The following is a 19,654-nucleotide window of genomic DNA, read 5'->3' as shown; positions in this document are numbered from 1 at the left end:
TTCTACAGTGCCAGTTTCAGTTACTATAGTACTGGAAAATTTCAGAGAACAGCAAAGATAATCCAAGGTTTTTCAGTCTAGAAGACGGATGCCTGACAGGATATGGCATTGAGTGGGACAGATAGGGATTGACTGTTCAATGCCTCTTTTAATACAGACACAATCTCTTTTAATAATGAGGTATACTAGGATTCAGGTTAAAAAGAAATAACAGAATTGGTTCATCAAATGAGGCAACAGACTAGTGGAACTAGTTGTGAAAGCATTCTGTGAAAGCTAAAAGATTTCACTGAAGGCCAGTAAAAATTCATTCAATTTTCAGCTCCCTGAGCTAAAAACCAGTGGTGGTTTGGAGAGCATTGGAACGCTGTGTGTTTGCCCTGTTCTTATTTCACCCTGAGCATTCACTTATGCTCCTGAGTGTCTTCTGCCTTGGCAGAATATGAACAGAGATTCACACTACTGTAAGTTACGCAGTCAAGTTTCCCACATTTGTGGAAGTCAGAGGTTAGGACATATGGGGTGCGAAAGATCAGCTTTAACCACAGAAAACTGTGGTTTCTCCCATCCTGTTGCAGTCAGGTTATTGGGATACATTGTCTTCTGATCTGCTCAATACAGTTTATGTCTAAATGTCATGCACTTACAAATAATGAAAACAGGCTATAGCTCAATGTAGGAGTTCTATCCTGGAAACCATATAAAAAGACTTGGGGTGTTAAATATCAGCTTGAGGTTACTGTGCAACATTTGATTAAAAGAATTAAAATTGGGATGTATGAGTTAAAGTACTGAGTAAGAACATAGGAATTATCTCTTTTTAGACACTTGTGCAACTACTACTGAAATTCTAATTTTCCTTTTTACAATTCTAGAAGGAAAGTGAAAATAAATGTAAGCCTGGAAAATAGTTGACAGACATAAGAAGCCCTATTAATTTTATTAAAAAGTAAATTAAGGTATGATTTATTCATAGTGAATAAATAAATCTATGAGGAAGAGGAACGTGATCACAGGGAGCTCTACAGTCAAGCACAGAGGTTTGAAGTTAAAGGTACTAAAATTTAGATGAGGAGTAAAGCTCAAATTTTCCATTGTGTGGTTAATTACCCTTTGGAAGAAATTACTTTGAATGATGATAAGTTTTCCAGCAGTGGAAAGTTTTCAGTCAAGATTGGATGTTTTTCTAAAAGATAAGATCTATTTCAGTCACAGCTACCAGACTAGAAGCAAGAAAAAGATCAAAGAACACACCCTGTGGTATGCAAAAAGTTAAACCATATGATAACAATGGATCCTTTTGAACGTATAATATAGATTTACTATTAATCAAGTCAGGTATGAACCCAACTGCACAGAAACTGGGAGGGCTGAGCTACCATGTAGCTACAACAGAAGCCGGAGTGCATGAGCAATGCCAGCTGGTGCTAATGTGGAAGCTACGACTTAGAGCACCCAGTAAATCAAACTGCAGCCTCCACCTCCCACAGCCTCTGAATTCCAGGGGAGCTTTGGCTCCCACCCAGATCTGAACTATGCTGCCCAAGCCCATCTCTTTCCAATGACGCTTTCAAAGCTGTAGGGCACTTTGAAACAACCCTTTCCAGAGGAAAATGTTTTTGCTAAACTGTGCACGTCATACTGAAATACAAAATACCGAAAAACTAAGTACTGTTTGCTAGTATGAAACAAGGAGATCTAACAAAACCAGAAGTTTTGCAGCATATTTCTTAAGTGTAAAACAAAACAGTAAGACAAATACAGTAAAAAAGTCTTTAAATTTAACATGCTTTTTCAACAGATACCATAAATGTAGTAGATAATCACAAGTGAGAGAATACATGCAAAAGTAATGTAAGAAAAATACTTTATAAAGTTTCAGATTAGCAACTTACATCAGACACTTCTGCTAATCAATAAAGTGTGTGTGGATGGTGCTTCATACATAATTTTTATTTAAATTTCTTGTAACTATAGATATCCACAGCATTTCCCCACAGAAAACTGGCTAAATATAAAGCTAATTTTTTAACATCAGTAACATATAGTTTTCTAAAGGAAGATTCCTACATTTTTTTCATATTATCTTCTTAAAATCATCATTACCATCTTCAGAAGGAAACTAAACATGTCTAACTTTGAGAATGTATTTTCAACTGTTTTGTAAAATATGTCCTAAGGAATAAAATATTGTAGCAATTTCTCAAATGTTTTCCTAGAGAAATCAGTTTACCCACACATGTCAAAGTCTAAATTATTTTTTAAAAAATCCATAAAATATTATTCCAAAACTACACTGAATATTCTGTAGCCCCAAACCACTGACAGCTCTCCTTTTATGAGGTTTGTAGCCTCTTCATGTATCTTAGACCTTGAGATTTACTTTGCTTTGTATTATAAAAATTTTGTAACAGGTGTTTAAAGAGAAAACTTGCCTTTTTCTTATTTTACATAAATATAAGAAGTATATTGCTAACCTGACAAGCAATGTGCTTCTCCTACAGTGAAACTACATTTGTACATACTGTAGTAATTAATAATTCTCTTATCTCACACATATGATTGGCATATGACATTTAATATGGACCAGGTTTTTAAAAACTAAACTTTTATACCTCTTATATTAAATAAAAAATAGAACTGTATATAAAATACATAAATGCATTTTATTTTTCCAGCTTTGAAAATGCACACACCACTTGAACTGTTTTTAAAGTGAAACCACAATAAAATATTTTTCATATGTGCTGAAGCATCAGTTCTACAGAATAAATATTACCAATGGTTTCAAAAATTATTTTTGTTTCTTCAAGTTATCATTACAGTAAGTCTTGCAGTACTTACAGCAGGGATTTTAACATGCATGGAAATAGTTACCTCTCCATTAAGTTGACATAAAATCTGCATCATGTTGTTACGCCATTTGAAATCCTATATGCTGGATGCAAAATAAACTCTACTGGCAGATCAACAATCAATTTTAAGGCTTGAAATTAAACGCAGGTTTAGTTTAAAATGTGCCTCTTTTTCTATATGCTGGTATAACATGTTCACAAACTAAAAAACAGTATCACTGCTACACTATCAGTAAAATACCTTCTGTGTCATTTATGTGTACTGTCTCTATTGTGATACTCAGCACTCACCACTGAGAATTACAGAACTACAAAGAATGTGTAGCAAAGCTTGTCTTTCTGTTCCTTTCATTTTTGAGGTCTTTAACAGACCACTTTTGTAATACTTATAATTATAATAATGTGCAGATTAATCTAGTTAAAACTTTTAATGTAAATATATACAAAGGCAGCTGTTTTCAATTATTATAAGACTGTATATAAATTTGGTATCCGTGAGTCCAATCTCACCTTCTGTGATGGGAGGAATTTCTCCATTACAGTAGGGCAGAGTGTGGAACTTGCCTTTATATTCTTTCCACAACTGAAAAGGGCATTTTAGGAATGGTGAAATACACAGCACTATCATGCAAAGATTGCTGAATTATCTTTTCATTCTTAAAAATGTAAATCAAGATGTAATGTAAAAAAGAATATTAGCCCAGCTAGTATGACTGCCTGCATAATATAGGTCATGCAGTTTTCATCCATTTACTTTTGTATACCACAAAATAATTAGCATTTGACTAACACGTACTTTGCAGCTGTCTGGGGCAAGACTTTGGTCTTGATGTAAAGATGTCAAAAAATGGAAAATCTAAAGGCTGTTAAAAAAGTGAGCTTGCCTGACTTCACCACTTTTTTTCAATAGGTTTTGAAAATCTAGACACCAGAACAAGACTCACTGCTTCAAAAATCAGTCTTACCAGCACTGTGCAACAACTGTATAACCTTACTTTCCTAAACCTACTCCCTGCTCCTGAATATGAAAAAGCACATTCATTGCCTTTCCCACAGAAGCACTGAGCAACTGTTCAGTTGTTTTGCATTCTAACTTCTAAAATTTTTAGAGTAGCTGTTTCCAGAAGACAGCCCCACACTGTACAGGCATGTTCTGAATTTCGTGTTCTCATCTACTTAATTTTGCACCTGGGCATTGTGAAGCACATTTGATCTGGAGATACCATGCCAAGCAATTCAGATCAGCCTTTGAGAGCCTGTCCTGTTATTCCACCTACTTTACCATTTCTGATTTTCAAGAGTGACTTCATATTCACAGCCCAAACTCTGACAAAACTGTTGAATAGTGCAAGGTTTAGTCACCACTATACTTGAACCATACTTATTTGGTGATGTTTCTCCAAATATGACTGTATGCATCAGTCAGTCCATTCTGAATGCACAGCAAGATGTGAGACACATAAACTTCTGGCTGCATCCAGGCCCCCTTTTCACTGGCTTGTTCAGTGTCCTATCTTTCTCCACTTTAAAAACCTCAGGCCTTCAGAAATTCTTCCTCAGGATCTCATGGAATGCTGGACACTGCTTCTGAAGTGTTCAAGTACCTTCTGACACCTTCTGGCAGAAACACATTCAAAACCAACATGCCTCTCCCCTGCCCCACTGCTCAAAGATCTCAAGTTATGGTGGCTCCTCAACAATAGAAAACGGTAGAAAGTAGCTACCTACTTAATTGTTGGTAGTAATGTTTGCTAAAATTAGTATTTAAGGTAACCCTAGGGCTTCTTAAGCCACAAGGGAGTTACAGAACTAGCTACAGGGTTGTATTTTAATACTTCACAGCATTTCACTTTTTTATCTGCAAGTTTGTTAAATGACTTTGACAGTGAAAAGAACTGGCAAAGATGGCTTCATGCTTATTTTGCAGTCCTTACCTCCTAAAGCAGCTGAAATCACCTTGATTACAAACATAAGTCAGTGCAGTTTGAAGGCTGGTTGCCCAGGATGTTGCACAGGTACAATAACGTTTTTAAATGGGAATCAAATCAAAGTTAGTAGGAGGTCAGAAATTAATCCATTGTTGTTATGTAAATATAGGAAACCAAGAAGGCATGATGTAACGGGAAAGAAGGAAAGAGGAAGTTCAGAAAAGTCATCAGTGCCTTAAAAAAAATACAAGAGCACAAAAGCAAAAATTTCATTGAGGGTGAAGAATGGGATGTGTAGAAAGAGATTAATCAGGTAAACAGAGCATACAGAGAGTGAGAACAAGGCCGAGTAACTAAGAATGAAAATTAAAGAATAACACAAACATGTAAAGACACAAACCAAAATACAACTACCAAGGGACACACAAGTTGAAATCATCATTTTGTTTGATACTTCTGTAGTAATCAAGAGGAAGAAAACTGTCAGTTGACAGAAAGTTTTCAACAAATGTAACCAAGAAGGCTAAAAGCATTAATCAGTCTTTTTTATGCATTAGTCTTTACTATGCTCTAGTAATGCATATTTAATGTCGATTACGACGTAATGAACACTCTGCTTATGCCAAGGACACAGATAACTTAGATATCTTCATGCTAGCTGAGCTTCATGGAATCCACTTCATGGTACTGAGAGAACTGGCTGATGCCAAAGACATTAATTTGCAGAACTACAGATAAAAATCTGGTGTTAACAGAACATAGTTATTACCTCACAATATCACAATGTTTTCAGAAAAAAAGAGCAAACCTCACAGAGAGGCTTATAACCAGATTTGTAACCTGTAACATACAAGAAATTATCCTTCTTCAGTTCAGCACTTATAAAACCACAGTTTAAGTACTATATCCATTCTAGGTATCATACTTCAAAAAAGATACTGACCAACTTAATGCAGACCAGAGCAGGATAGCAAAATATCTCAAAAGTGTGATCTACACAGAAAAACTGAAGGAACTGGAGCTGTTTACTCTAGAGATGAAGATAGAAGGTGGTTTAAAGAACACAATTATCTGTCCTCCAAGTCCATTGTGTGTAAGACAAGAAATAACAGGGTTAAATGACATCAGGACTGATTTATGCTAGGTATTAGAAAAACTTTTTAATGGCAATAATATTTGAATTTTGGAATATGTTGCTCTCAGCAGTTACGAAATTTTCATCACAGGAAAGAAAAGTTAAAGAAATATTTGTCCAGAAGACACACAAAGAATTGATGCTGTTTTGGAGGCAAGGAGATAGAGTAAATGACCTCCTGAATTCTGCTCTAGTCCTATTTTTTTTTATTTATTGTGAACTTTTATGACCATGACATTCTGTAAATATTAAGTTTTTTATTAGATATTTCCTTCTCTTCTCAATAAAAATGATCTATAACAGATAACAAGATCATAGATACAGATAACAGATAATCATACAGGCTTAAGATTTCAGTATCACATGTCCCATCCTAATTAAAACCCTTCCTAGTGAATACAAAGCTTTAAATTTTGAAACTATGATCTCATTTCAGTAGGCTAGGAAAGAAAGATACAAAATTTCCTCTAGAGTCATCTCTGGAAAGGGTAAACTCCATTAAAGTTTTTGCGGATGGCCTGCCAGCAGGCAGAAACATCAGCTTTGCAGATAGCTGAGACTATGCAGGGGCTGTACAGGAGACTTACAGAATATTTAACCTGGCACAATCCACTTAATGTGCTGCTTTGACTGCCCTTCCTACAGCAGGGACCTGTATCGGAGGCTGGAACTGTGACAACTGACACCAGAGATAGGACAGGTTTATGAGAAAGGCACCGAACCTGGACTCGGGTACCAGCGCTCCTGGAGCCCTTGGACAAAATTCCCGCTGCTACTGGCCAGAGGCCTTTTCCCAGTAACGTTCCGTGCTTTCAACTGAAACCTAAAGGCATTATTGGAGTGCAAATAATAGAAGTACTAACAAGACTATAAAGATTTGATTCTAAACGTGTTGCCCAATTTGTAGTAAAATGCACACACATACATGGAAAAACAGAAACATTTCAGTAAAGTTATAGAGCATTTGAGTCCCCTGAGAGAAAGAAAGATTAAGAAATTAAAAATATATAGCTTTGGGCTTACAAACGTCTCTATAAATATGCTACCTACACAGAGTTTTTCTATTAAATTATTTAATTTGTAGGTGGATTTAAAGTGAATATGACTGAATGCAACCAGAAAATGAAATATTTTAGAACATACTGAACAAGCAAAATAGTTTTATGTGATATCCAAGAGAAAGTAGACGAAAATACAGAAAACTTTATTGTTATACTAGAAATTATTTAATTATAATTAATTAATGGTATGAAAAAGCTCCTAGAAGAGAAACATTGTTTAAGAAGAATCCCAGGCCAAAATATTATTAAAATATTGCCATTTTTTATAAAATGAGAAAGCAAAAATAAGTAGAAAAGTATAAAACAGAATTCTTCATTTACACCTTGTGACTTTTTGAGTTTCTGTTGAACTTCACTCTCTCAAATCACAGACCATTTTGTAATTTTCTGTTGGAAAATGCTTCAAAATTTAAATAATTTTTTATAAAACTTAATGAAAGAGTGAGTATTGCAGTGTAATATGTATAATATGCTTCAGCAAAGCAATTTTTCTATGCTAGTGAACCTCTAAACACTCTGAGTTATGTTTTGGTTTAAATACTAGTTCCAATTTTTCATTTCAGTTTATAAAACATACAAGCTGCAACTTGTTAAGAGATGAGTTATGGACAAGTATAACTGAGTTATGGAATAATTCCCTGCCCCATTTCCTGAATCTTCTGGCATTCTTTGGCTACAGCCTGGCAGTATGTAAACCATACAGATTAATATAACTAAAGCCAGTGGAAAATCACAGGCATCACAAAATCACAAAATCCAAATGTTCACATTGGACTAAAACACTGCACAGAAGCTGCACGGTTTTAGTTGCAGATTAATACCTTGACCCTGACCCTTCACGGTGGCAGAAGTGACATATATGTTATGACCCAGACACAGTGAATTTAAATTGTCACCATATTTTATGAAATTGAAAAGAAATGAGATTCCAAACAAAAGAATAAATCTATTATTTCACAAGTGAGCCAGAAGGTTTTGTTAGGCGACTGCTGATTCCCTCTTGAAAACTCTCCCAAGACCTGTACCCATTCTGTTAGTTTTCCTTCGCTGATTCATAGTAATTGGATTCTACTATAGAAGAGGTAAGAGTCAATGTAGTTCATGCGCAAACATATGAACTTTTACTTCATTGGACTAGGAACAGTAGAATGTTTTTCTCGGTAACTTCTCAAACCTCAAACTTGGAGAGAAGTGAAATGCTGACCCAAAAAACACAGAAAACCTGGCCAAAGTAATATATGATATCTTAACAGTGCAAGTCTATCTTTTTCTCATTTGTGAAAGTTTCAGTGAGTGTATTTGTTCCCCAGTTGCATATGGACAATTTTGTAAAGACAATGGACCACAATCTTCTCAATCCTAGATAAATTTGTAGAGAAAAATAAAAAGATAGTAATGTGCACAACAAACCCACAATCCCACTGTGACTTCCAGATCAGATCACTACAACAGATGTTAATTGTGGATTTAATCTAATTGATCCATCAGAAACTACTGTTACTGCAAAATGTCACCGTTCACGAGAATGTGTGAGCACCGAGGTCAGCTCTGAGTTTTAGCTCTGGCTTAGGTTTCAGTTACCACAGGCCACCTGTAGTGCCTCCGGTAACCACAGCAGAGTTCAGACTCCAGCTCATCTGGCAAAGTGCCTTGAAGTAACTGTATTTACAGAGTAAATCTTAGATTGTCTCCAACTCGCGCCACAGTCTCCCAACAACACTCCAGCGTGAATGAACTCAGCTTCAGCAACCACCCTAGACTTCCTCTGCCCACCATGATATGCTCTTTTGGCACACACAAAATGCTTTACTTAACGCACAAACCATGACCTTCCATCATTCTTTGTAAGAGGAGCCACCCTTCTTGGTACCACTTTATCTCTCCAGCAGCACAAGTACCTGGATACGCTGTGTCCTGAATAAGGCTGGCTACAGACCTCAACACCTCTGCATGGCCAGCAAAGAGCACTTTATCAAGGTCAAGGGAATCAGGCCATGGTATTCAGGACTAACATTATTCAATTTAAAACTGCTGCAGTCCTATAGCACCCTGTTGCAAGTGGGCTATCTCCTTAAATTTAAGTATTTTGTGCCAGTCACCAGCTAATATTTTTTTTATATACATATAGGCTTCCACCTGATGTTAATCTTTATCCACCTTCTTTCCTCCCTTTCTGCCTTCAGTTTCTGGCTGATGTCATATGTGATGCTATACAAATCACAAGCTCTTGAGGTAAACTCAGCCTACAGTAATCCTTCAATGGCCTTCAAAAGGTCCCTTTGACATGACCATGAACATTTGGGGCTCATGGTGTCCTTAGGCAATGCTTCTCTCCTAATTTCCTCCCAACCCATAAAGATGCCCTTTATGCTGCCTGAGCAATCTCCCTCCTAGAAGATACCGACTAGCTAAAAGACACTGACTGAACAAAAAAATATTCTTGCAGAAAAACTGCTAAATATGGGTAAATTGGTTTTGCAATAAGGACAAAGGACAGGGAACTGCTGGAGAGAGTCCAGCACAGGGCAACAACGATGATTAAGGGCGTGGAGCATCTCCCTTATGAAGAAAGGCTGAGGGAGCTGGGACTCTTTAATATGGAGAAGAGGAGACTGAGGGGTGACCTCATTAATGTTTATAAATATGTAAAGGGTGAGTGTCACGAGGATGGAGCCAGGCTCTTCTCAGTGACAACCAATGATAGGACAAGGGGTAATGGGTACAAACTGGAACACAAGAGGTCCCACTTAAATTTGAGAAGAAACTTCTTCTCAGTGAGGGTGACAGACACTGAACAGGCTGCCCAAGGGGCTTGTGGAGTCTCCTACTCTGGAGACATTCAAAACCCACCTGAACACGTTCCTGTGTAACCTCGTCCAGGTGTTCCTGCTCCAGCAGGGAGATTGGACTGGATGATCTTTTGAGGTCCCTTCCAATCCCAAACATACTGTGATACTGTGAAGGCCAAGATATAAACTTAAAAGTGATTCTTGGGTAAAGAGAACAAAACTCCTGTTTCTCATAGAACAGTGGGTAACTTAGATTCATATGATTCCTCAAAGAAAGGACATAGGTATGCTTTAGTGACCAGAAGGCAGATAACACCCTTTGCACCTGTGAAGAAATCATTGGATTTTTACAGTGATTTTCTGATTGCTCAGACAACATCAATCTCAGCCAGTGATCACAAAAAATGCACACTGCTGTTTTCTGGGGCAGCTAATTCTTGGAAATTCCTTCCAGATATTTACTGCTGCTTTTCTCCAGAACCCAGATAGTCCCCCTCTTTGTTCACCCACATAGTGTCAGAAGAGCTGCCAAAAAAATGCAAGGATACTTTGCCATCCACTCCCTGAAGAGCTCCACAGGCAGTGCAGCACGTGGTGAAAAGAAGGTAAAAAGCTGTGCAAAGCCAGTAGGTCTGGTCAACTGAAACCCTTCTGAGGAACCAGAAACAAGACAAACCTATAGGATACTTGATCACATGCTTATTGTCTGTGTAGACAAAGATCAAGTACAGCCACCAAGCTGGTAAGGCCATAGTGAGAGCATAGGTATCTAGCAGATGCTCATAAATTAGTTCTCCCATTAACTGAGGACTGCCAATTCTAATGCTGTTACCAAAAAGGCCGATCTTTACAACGTACTCCAAGGAAAAAAGGCCAGAAAGCATGAAAACTCCTATTTCCAAATACAAAAAGAATCCAGAATAAGAGTAGGCCTTCAAACAACTAATTCACATTAAACTCACTGATGATTTCAAATGCACAAGATGGTGGGGATGGGAGTCATCTGTCTAAACTCACACATTTACAGCCATCCTACATTCCTGATAATTAAGACAGAGTAATCTATTTCCATCCTACATTCCTGTTAATTGAGATCAAGTCAACAATGAAGTTGAAAATGTGATCCATCTCACTCTGCATTTGATGCTTAAAATATCAGATGAATCACATCCTAAAAGTGCCTATTTTTTGCACTCATCATGAAGGTAGCCCACTAACTCTGTTTACATTTAGAGCTACGCAAGATGAATCCCAGTCTAGGTATTGCATTTTAAGTCTTGGCACTAGGACAAGGATATAGCTCTGCCTTTAGCCACTTCAGATGAAGAAAATAAAGCTTTTTTTTTTTTTTTTTTTTTTAAAAGAACATGCAGAAAATAGCAGGAAATGAGGATTAAATAAGAAAAAGGGTCTAGGATTAAACAATTAAAACAAAAACTACACAAAAAGCACTACTGTTTTTTAATGTAACATTGATCCTAGTAAATCCTGACTGCAGACTTGGAGATGTGACATGGGCTGCACATAATACAGAGGTACTACTGACCTTGTGTGACAGTGTCAGACCTGCCGAAGCAATTTTGATTTTGCACAGCATTTGGCTCACAAAAAGAATAAAAGCCTTAATATGTTATTAAGGCTATTTTATTTTTATAGATCCAACTCATTTGTGAAACCAGTGGAAGTAAAACTGTGGAGAAAATTTAATGAGGTTGAACTAGGAAGGACCTGTGCCTGTACAGGCTGCTGGAGAGCCAGCATGCTGCTGAAGTTTCAAACACACTGAGCTGACAGAAAAGACAGAATGATTTGAAACCAGCCAGAAAGATTCTTCAAGAAAAAGTGAAAATCTAGGAGAAAAATGTTCTCTGGAGAAATAAAACAAACTTAAAAACTGATCTCAGTGAGAGAACAAGAAAAACAAACAGAGATGAAGACATGGCTGAAGCACAGGTATGCCTCTTAAATAACTGGGTGTACAGTAAGCTGTGATTACATTAAGCCTAGATCCAACGTGGAACACTTAAAACCAATGAAGAATGCTGTTCTCACTTCCTAAAATTCTTGGTAGCTTTCAGGCACAATCATATTCTAATTCTTTAGGAAAGCCAACAATGGGATTACCTACTTCATGACTATAAAGCTGTATGTCAGACTGAGACAGCTGTGGCAGTTTAAAATTATTTTAGAGGTTCAGTAGTTACAGTGTCAAAACAGTAGTTCATTAATTTAATTACCTGCTTTTACAACAGAACACAATCCTGCAGAAAGAGAAAAATCAAACATCAGTTATTTCACATTCTTTTCTTCAGCCCTTAGTTTTTGACATACCATCTTTTCTTTCTTGCTTTTTTGGTGGTGTGTTTTCTGGTGGTGGATGGGGTTTTTTTCTTTCTTTATTTCTATCTTGTCTTTTATCTCTTCAGCTATTAAATTCTTAGGAATAGGTGACCCTCAGAACATTAATTAAACCTCCACTACACAGAAATTCAGAGTTGGTGTTAATAGTCAAAAATCAGCTGGCTGTTATGAATTTTATACGTCTCTTGTGATGAGGAACGATTGTTTGTACAGTATTTTGAGGAGAGAGCCATGCAAGTGCTTCAGAGTTGCCAATTATAATAACAATTTGAGAGTTCACCATTTGCCAGTATTTCTTAACCAGAAAATTTATCATAAGAAGATTTCTTTTTCATGATCAGCACTAGCTAAGTTGTTAAAAAATACATATCTTAACTACAAAATCCAGTTTTCCCATACTTTTATTTTTCTCCCCCTGCCTCTTTTTTTTCAGTAATCACATTAATTGCTGAAATTTAAAAATAAAATCTTGGCTAACACTGGAAGATGGGAACAAGAGATGTTCATGAACAGCAGAGAAGAGAGCGGTACAAAGGCTGACAGGTTTGTCATGACTGACAGGTGAGCCAAACACATGCCTGGAAACACTAGCAGGTGGCACATGATTATGTCTCATACACTTGGTATTTTCTGAAAAATAAGTCTACCGCTTAGGCAAACTAAAGCAAAATTTATTTTTCATCTTGATCTTTCAGTTCAGTTGAATAAGCTTCTTCACATGACCCCACCATATACTTTCATAACTGAAAAGATTTATTGTTAGATACTCTACTAATAAGGTCATGTCAATGATCTGCAAAGTTGGTCAATCCTGGAAAAATGCATTATGCAGTGTCAAAATTATTTTATATACAAAAATATTTTATATGCACTTATATAAACTGATTTTGTATTTAATAGCTAAAATATAATCTTATGCAAGTCTTGCTAAAGTGATACTATAAACAAAAAAGTTAACTCTTATGTACAGATTGTGCAAAAAATAATGTGCAATTTATTTCCTACACAGATTGGATACTTTTACTTCTGCTATTAGATTCTAATATTTGTATCTATTCCACATCTACGGCCAGATTTCAAGATTACAGCTAAATTTCTTTGCTAATTTTGTACAAAAAATAATTCCTAAGTTGGTTACGTATCTCACCCAGTTTATAACTTCCATGTTAATCATCTAAGTATCCAATTATAGTTGTAAAATTCTAACGACCAGTAACTCTTCCTGGGAAAATGGAAGCAGAGTCAAGAAACAGAGTTAGTTCCTAAGAATTTGTATTTGCAGTTTTCTGTGCAGTTTGTTGTTCAGGAATACCCATTAGCACCAGAGATTTAAGACTTTTTCTATGACTACCAAAAAACATTTGAGAAGTATTGCAATGTGTAAAACAAGTAAACAGACAATTGCTGCTTTAGTGGGTACACTGTAACACTATTTTTTCTTGTCTTCTTACAAAAATTAAAATCACTTTTTGTGTAGTTTCACTTTAAATAAATTAGTATTTGAAGACTCGTTTTATTTCTCAGGATAATACGTTCATGTCTCTTTGAGGTTCTGTATGTTAGAATAAAACAGAATTACTCTTCTGCTAATCCCAAAATACAATCAATTTCTTAATCCATGCATAGTTTATGAGGCTGATTTAAATTTTTATAATGACCACTAGTGTAATTTTTACAATTTGGAATATTTCCAGTGCTGTTATAATTAAAGAAAGCTATGTTTTTCCATTATGCGGTTAAAAATACTGTGTCTATCCTCTATTTCACACAAATTTTGAGAAAAATCCACAAGCCACATCAATGTCTTTGCAAGTGCCATAAATTTATAATTGGTTCATATAAAAGAGTTGCTGTATACACCATCTGTTAAACTACAGGAGAGCTGAAACTGCTACACAATTTTCATTTACACAAGAAAGTAGTAATTTATTTTGAAAGGCTGGATGTTTTCTATCACAAAATTTTATGAGGAAGATGTCTTTTTCAGATACCTAAAACCTTAGACTTCATATATGATAGTCTCATTTTAGAGATAAACCATGACTGACTTTATATTAATGCATCGCAAGGAAGTGTGCAAGCAGTTGTTGACTGTCTCCTTCTTCCTCTCCAAGCAGAGAAATGTCACATTGCAAACCCTGCATATAAAGCACAAAAGAGCTGTGTCCCCCCCACAACTGCCACTGAAGATTTTGTCGTCAAGTGTTCTGAAATAGGCTCCCTGTTTCTGTAAGTTTGGACCTTCCTTGTCCACATTCCTGCCCTTCATGCACATGTGGATTTCCTGCACCCTAGTTTGCCCCAAGCCCCTAAATTCCAACCTGCAGATGTCTCCCTGTCTTTTCCTGGGGAATAAAACTATCCCATTCTGTTATCACCAATACCTACATGAATCTCTCATTTCATATCCTGCATCTTAACTCCTGGCAAAGCCTCCAAGCATCATTTCACTGTTTGTTTGAATTCCGCATATCTAAACTGCACTTTTCCTTCCCATGTACAAAGAACTCAGCTGGGGATCCACTATTCCTTCTTGCAAGTCAACACAGAGTTGAATTTCCCTAACTGATAAACTCGAGCTTTTGGAGAAGAGGAAATAAACTGCCTGCAGTGCAGCAGCCACACTACATCCTCCTGGCTCAGCTCTGCTCGCACTGCAAAGGAGAAGCAGAAGTGATGGGCAGCAGGTTTTGCCCAGCCAACACTCACTGCAACACATGCACTGGAAGAACTAGACCCATGGCTTTGATCTCTTAAGACTTTAATTTCCTTGACGCAATTGCCTAGAAATAAGTGAGGACTTTTAGAGCGAGTTGGAGAGAAAGAAAACGGAAGAGGCAAAGACCAGAAGGAATATTCCTGTGCATTCCTACCTCCCTGGCCTGTTTGCCATCTTTATGTAACGTAAGCCCAATACAGAGGGGCCTCCTGCCAGCTACAGAAATTCTGCTTGAATGCAGCAAACTTCCAAAGGTCCTGCCAAAATGCAGCTGTGGAGCAGACCTGAATACACCCAGTGTATCCTGCAGTTCTTTCAACCTTTTCCTTATCCAGTGAATGAGATTTCACTGAGTCACGTGCCAGAGATCTTCCCTTCCCAGCCATCCACTGCTGTGCAGCACCAGGGTACGTGGGCACCCGGGAGCTGGTGGTCGAGGCCGCACTCAGGGCACATCCTCCCAGCTCCTGTGCGGCACCGTGGCCTCTCCCGAGCTCCTGGGCCTGGCACAAGATGCGAACAGCTGGGGAGAGACAGCAAGTTTGTCCACCTATGATTCCAAAGTAGAAATGAAGCATGATCCTGTTCTGGGAATGAGGTCATTTGAACCAGACTAATTCAAAACATGTCTGAAATTAGTGGGTATTTTACATGAAGTGTGAGATTTGATTCGTTTCACTAGTGTACCCATGAAATACAGCCAAAGGTAGAATGACTTTCCAGGTAAGAAATTGAAGGGAGAATTCTGTAACTGCCATGGTCCTGCAGAACTCTATCCAGAGCTTGCCCTGGCATAGGCATACATATAAATCACACCCTCACACAGAAACAAAACCAAGTAGCACAAGTGCTTAAGGGATTAAAGATTCATTCTGGAGATTGGAGTTATCCCTGGTGCGGTCACCAGCCCCAGTTCACCTCTCAACATCTCAGTTTTATCTTAGAACTGGCAATAATCAGTACTCAACAGCAGACAAGCAGACAGCACAAAGTATTTTGCCCAGCTCTCACTTTTTTTGCTCCTTTTTTTTTTCCCCCAGTGAACAGCCCCCGCTCTGCCACAAAGAAAATTCTGCATTTCTACCTGATGTTCCCCATTTCTATTAAAAAAAATTAATTGTAAAATGTGAACCCTTCACCCTATTCCTAAAATTTTTCACATGCTAAATGTAGTCCTTTCTCTAGAAATCTAATACTTTCGAAGCGCTACTTTAATGTATAATATGAAATCTGAAGCAGGCTCTCCTGAGTGAAACTCACTATTACAAACATCAACAGAGCACTTCATTCCAGTTTTATCTGCTCTAGCCCCAAAAGATGCATAACACAACACCATTACCAAGCTCCCTGATCTATCTTTCCTGCCCGCTCTTAAGTTGATGGGAAGACATTGGCAAGAGCACACATGCTCTATCTTCTGTTTCGCAGCGCTGGGAAGCTGGAAGGTGGGACCCGGCGCCAGACCACAGCAGCAGCTGCTTCCCAGTGGAGCAATTCCAACATGGCTGCTCTTTCCCAGAAAGGAGGGGGAATGGAGAAGGGCAAAAAGTCAGAAGGGAATTTCCCCTGCACTAGAATTTTCTCTCCGTGAAGAGGTACACAAATGCAGAGCCTACAGGCACGATTCACAGGATCTAGCGAGTTCGCTTTACATGGGAAATAACTGTCTTATTTTAAAAAGACAATCTAATATTGGTATAAAAACTAGGTATCTTTCAGGCTTTATGGAAGTTTTGTCATTACAAACTGACCTTTTACAGAGCCTTGCTGAATCGCGATTCACATCTACGTTAGCAGGCATTCAAAAAATGGTTGCACCTTCTAATTATTATATTTTCTATCTTGGTATCTCAAATATCTATTCTTTTAGCCATTTTATTAAACTTTTTAAGATGTGCAGATAATGTATACAACTTTTGAAGACACACGAGCCCTTTGAAATTTGTGCTTCTATATAAATATGCTTGTAGATACTTAAATATTGCAGTCATAAATTTATGTTCTCTTATGTTGCATGTGTCATGAACACTTGCCTACATGAACAACAAGAATGCCAAAAAATCTCCTAAGTCTGGCCAGAAGTGCAGTATTTATACTTGAATTAAAATTAATTCCATGTGCAAGCTAAAGTAGCACTCCATCAATAAAACATTTCAACCACTGTCTGTGGTATGGCACTGAGGCATCTCTTTTCAGCTTTATCGGACACTAGGGATTTCTTGCTTTACGTAGCTAAGAATCAACAGAGAAGTGTTTTAGGTATATCTTAAAGTACTTTCTTTAATTTAGACCTAATTTAAATAACTATTGGAAGACTAGGGTGTGCATGAGTAGATAAGTATACATTTGAATTTCAATTACCAAACTTTTTCATAAGATGGAATTTTGTATTATAAACACTTCTTAGTAGGTCCTCACAATTCGGTCAAAAATGTTCCCCTTTATTTCTCTCGTTCTAAGCCATTACGTAATTTTGCTTGTTGACAGCTGGAACAAAATATACTCATTTCTAAAACAGAGGAGCATAAAAAAATATATTTTCCGATTTGCCATTCTCACTCTTTATTGAGAAAGGTTTCATGCAAGTGTAGATACATTCCAGTATTGAATCAAGCCCATTACTAAAACCTAAACATGACTATAAGAAGGATCTAGAGAGAAAAGGGACTTTGAAAATTATGTAACCAGGAGAGAAAAATCATGTTGCTAAAGAGGGTGGTCCATAAGGATAGCAGGTCCATAAGGATAACAGGTGGTCCAGTAAGGGTAACAGAGCACTGGAACAGGCTGCCCAGGGAGGTTGTGGAGTCTCCTACTCTGGAGACATTCAAAACCTGCCTGGACGCCTTCCTATGTAACCTCATCTAGGTGCTCCTGCTCCAGCAGGGGGTTGGACTAGATGATCTTTCGAGGTCCCTTCCAACCCCAAACATACTGTGATTCTGTGATAAATGGACCAATGGAAAGATTTCTGGGAGTTTGTCAACAGTAATGAATTTCACGTATCCTCTCCAGAAGGACCTTGGGTCTTTACTAAAAGTAGCAGGATTATTTCTCTGAGCTCTCAGAAAAGTACAAAGAGGTGTTTCCCTAGACAGATGGAAGCAAGCTATTAGTAAACTGAAAGACTTGAAAACAGCACCTTGAACCATAATTACATGCAAATAGAAACAACTGTATCGTGTAAAATATATGTATTGTGTGTTCAGCATTAGGGGATAGCTGAGCAAGTTATATGCTAAATGTTATATCACATTACACTTGCAAAGGTTTATTTTAGCATAGCCAAAACAACAAGAATATAGAGGTCCAACCTAGAAAAGATGAGACACAAAGAATTACAGACAGACTTGTTTTGTTCATGCTTTTCTGTGTCTCTGGGTACAGCTGCAAGCACAGGTCCCACATACGAGAACTGAGCAAAAGCACTGTGAGCGCACTGAAAACTGCATAAAAGACACAGTTACTCTTCCACAATGGTTAAAGGACTGGAAGGAGCCAAAGCCCGGCTTACTCCTCACAAATATTTCTGCTGTACCAAATACCAGCACGCTCATTTTATCAGTCGGATGTGTATACTCTGTAGCTGTACTCAAAAAAAAACAAATAAACCAGCGCTTTTATTAGGAACTTACAGTACATAAATTCCAGTACAAACTTGTAAAGGAATTTCTCCTGAGGGAAAAACATAATTAGTTTTAGAGTTTTCCAGAATAGTAGAGGGTTGTTGGGTTTTTTTATGTGTTTCAGACACACACAGAATTCTAAACATCTATATTTACAGGTTCCAAAAGATTTTCAACAAGTCTGTGTAAAAAAACCTTTTTGTTGTTGTTTTAGAAGACGCCTTTTTACCATACATTTTCTTGTCCACTAACAGCATCTATCCAGACACAAGACCACGTTAGAATTATTTCAGTCATGCATTAATCATAGTTGATGAAAGACTTTAGGCAAGTATTCAGTTTTAATAAAAACTCTTGAAAGTTATTATCCACATAAAGAAATATCTTGGAAAGTCTCACCCAAAAAGCCAAAGAGAAACCCAATAATTAATAAAGAAACTATACCATCTTAACTTTTAAATAACACTGAACAGATGGTTTAATCTAAGGGTCTATATTAGCCAAAAATAGCAGATTAAAAAAATGCAGGAGAAACGGATGCATGATAGGAAAGTCCACAGTTCCAGGATTTGAACATACTAACCTTTAAATATTTTACAAGTTTTTGAATTCCCCAGTATTCTGCTGACAAATCGGTGTCTCCTTCCTGACGACACACAGGTTGTTCTTCATCTTCATCAGTCTCTGATGAACTTTCACTAACATCTTCAGACATGCCTGATGTTTTACTAAAAATAAATAAACAGCATCACTCATTTTAAACAGATATAAACTAATACGAACAAGCACATTTTAAACAGCTATGACAACACTTCCTAATAACAGAATTCAAAAAATTTAATTGACATCATTACCAAATACTAAGTATGGTGATAATTACTGTAGATATGGAGGATAAAAATAAAAAAAATTAAGGAAGTAAGTAACCCATACCGTCTTGAAGCTGGTTGCATTCTAACGGATTCAGTAGAAACGCAGCTGACTTTCTTTTTGGTTTTTGGAGTCACGGTACTACTTCTCCCTTCTTCTACTTTAGTGCCTCTTTTTGCGGCCTTGTCACTTAAAGGTTTCTTTTTGTTAAAAAAAAAATAAAAAACATACATAAACATAGAACGAAAAAGCTATGGTTGGATACATATTGTGTTAGTACATACAAGCTTATGAACCTACACAATACATG

General features: G+C 37.2%; 1 protein-coding gene across 1 annotated transcript in view; it reads right to left on the bottom strand.

The window, feature by feature from the left end:
* The window catches only part of ODAD2 (outer dynein arm docking complex subunit 2), an 86,508-nt gene that overhangs the window by 55,846 nt on the left and 11,008 nt on the right, over window positions 1-19,654 (bottom strand). Inside the window, 2 exon segments of the mRNA XM_065050675.1 lie at window positions 19,058-19,202; window positions 19,408-19,544. Coding sequence (XP_064906747.1) covers window positions 19,058-19,202; window positions 19,408-19,544 — 282 coding nt within the window.

The sequence above is a fragment of the Columba livia genome, chromosome 2 (assembly GCF_036013475.1).
Source record: "Columba livia isolate bColLiv1 breed racing homer chromosome 2, bColLiv1.pat.W.v2, whole genome shotgun sequence".
Taxonomy (NCBI): Eukaryota; Metazoa; Chordata; class Aves; order Columbiformes; family Columbidae; genus Columba; species Columba livia.
The sequence above is the reverse complement of the archived record's forward strand: the minus strand, read 5'-3'. Positions and strand labels throughout refer to the sequence as shown.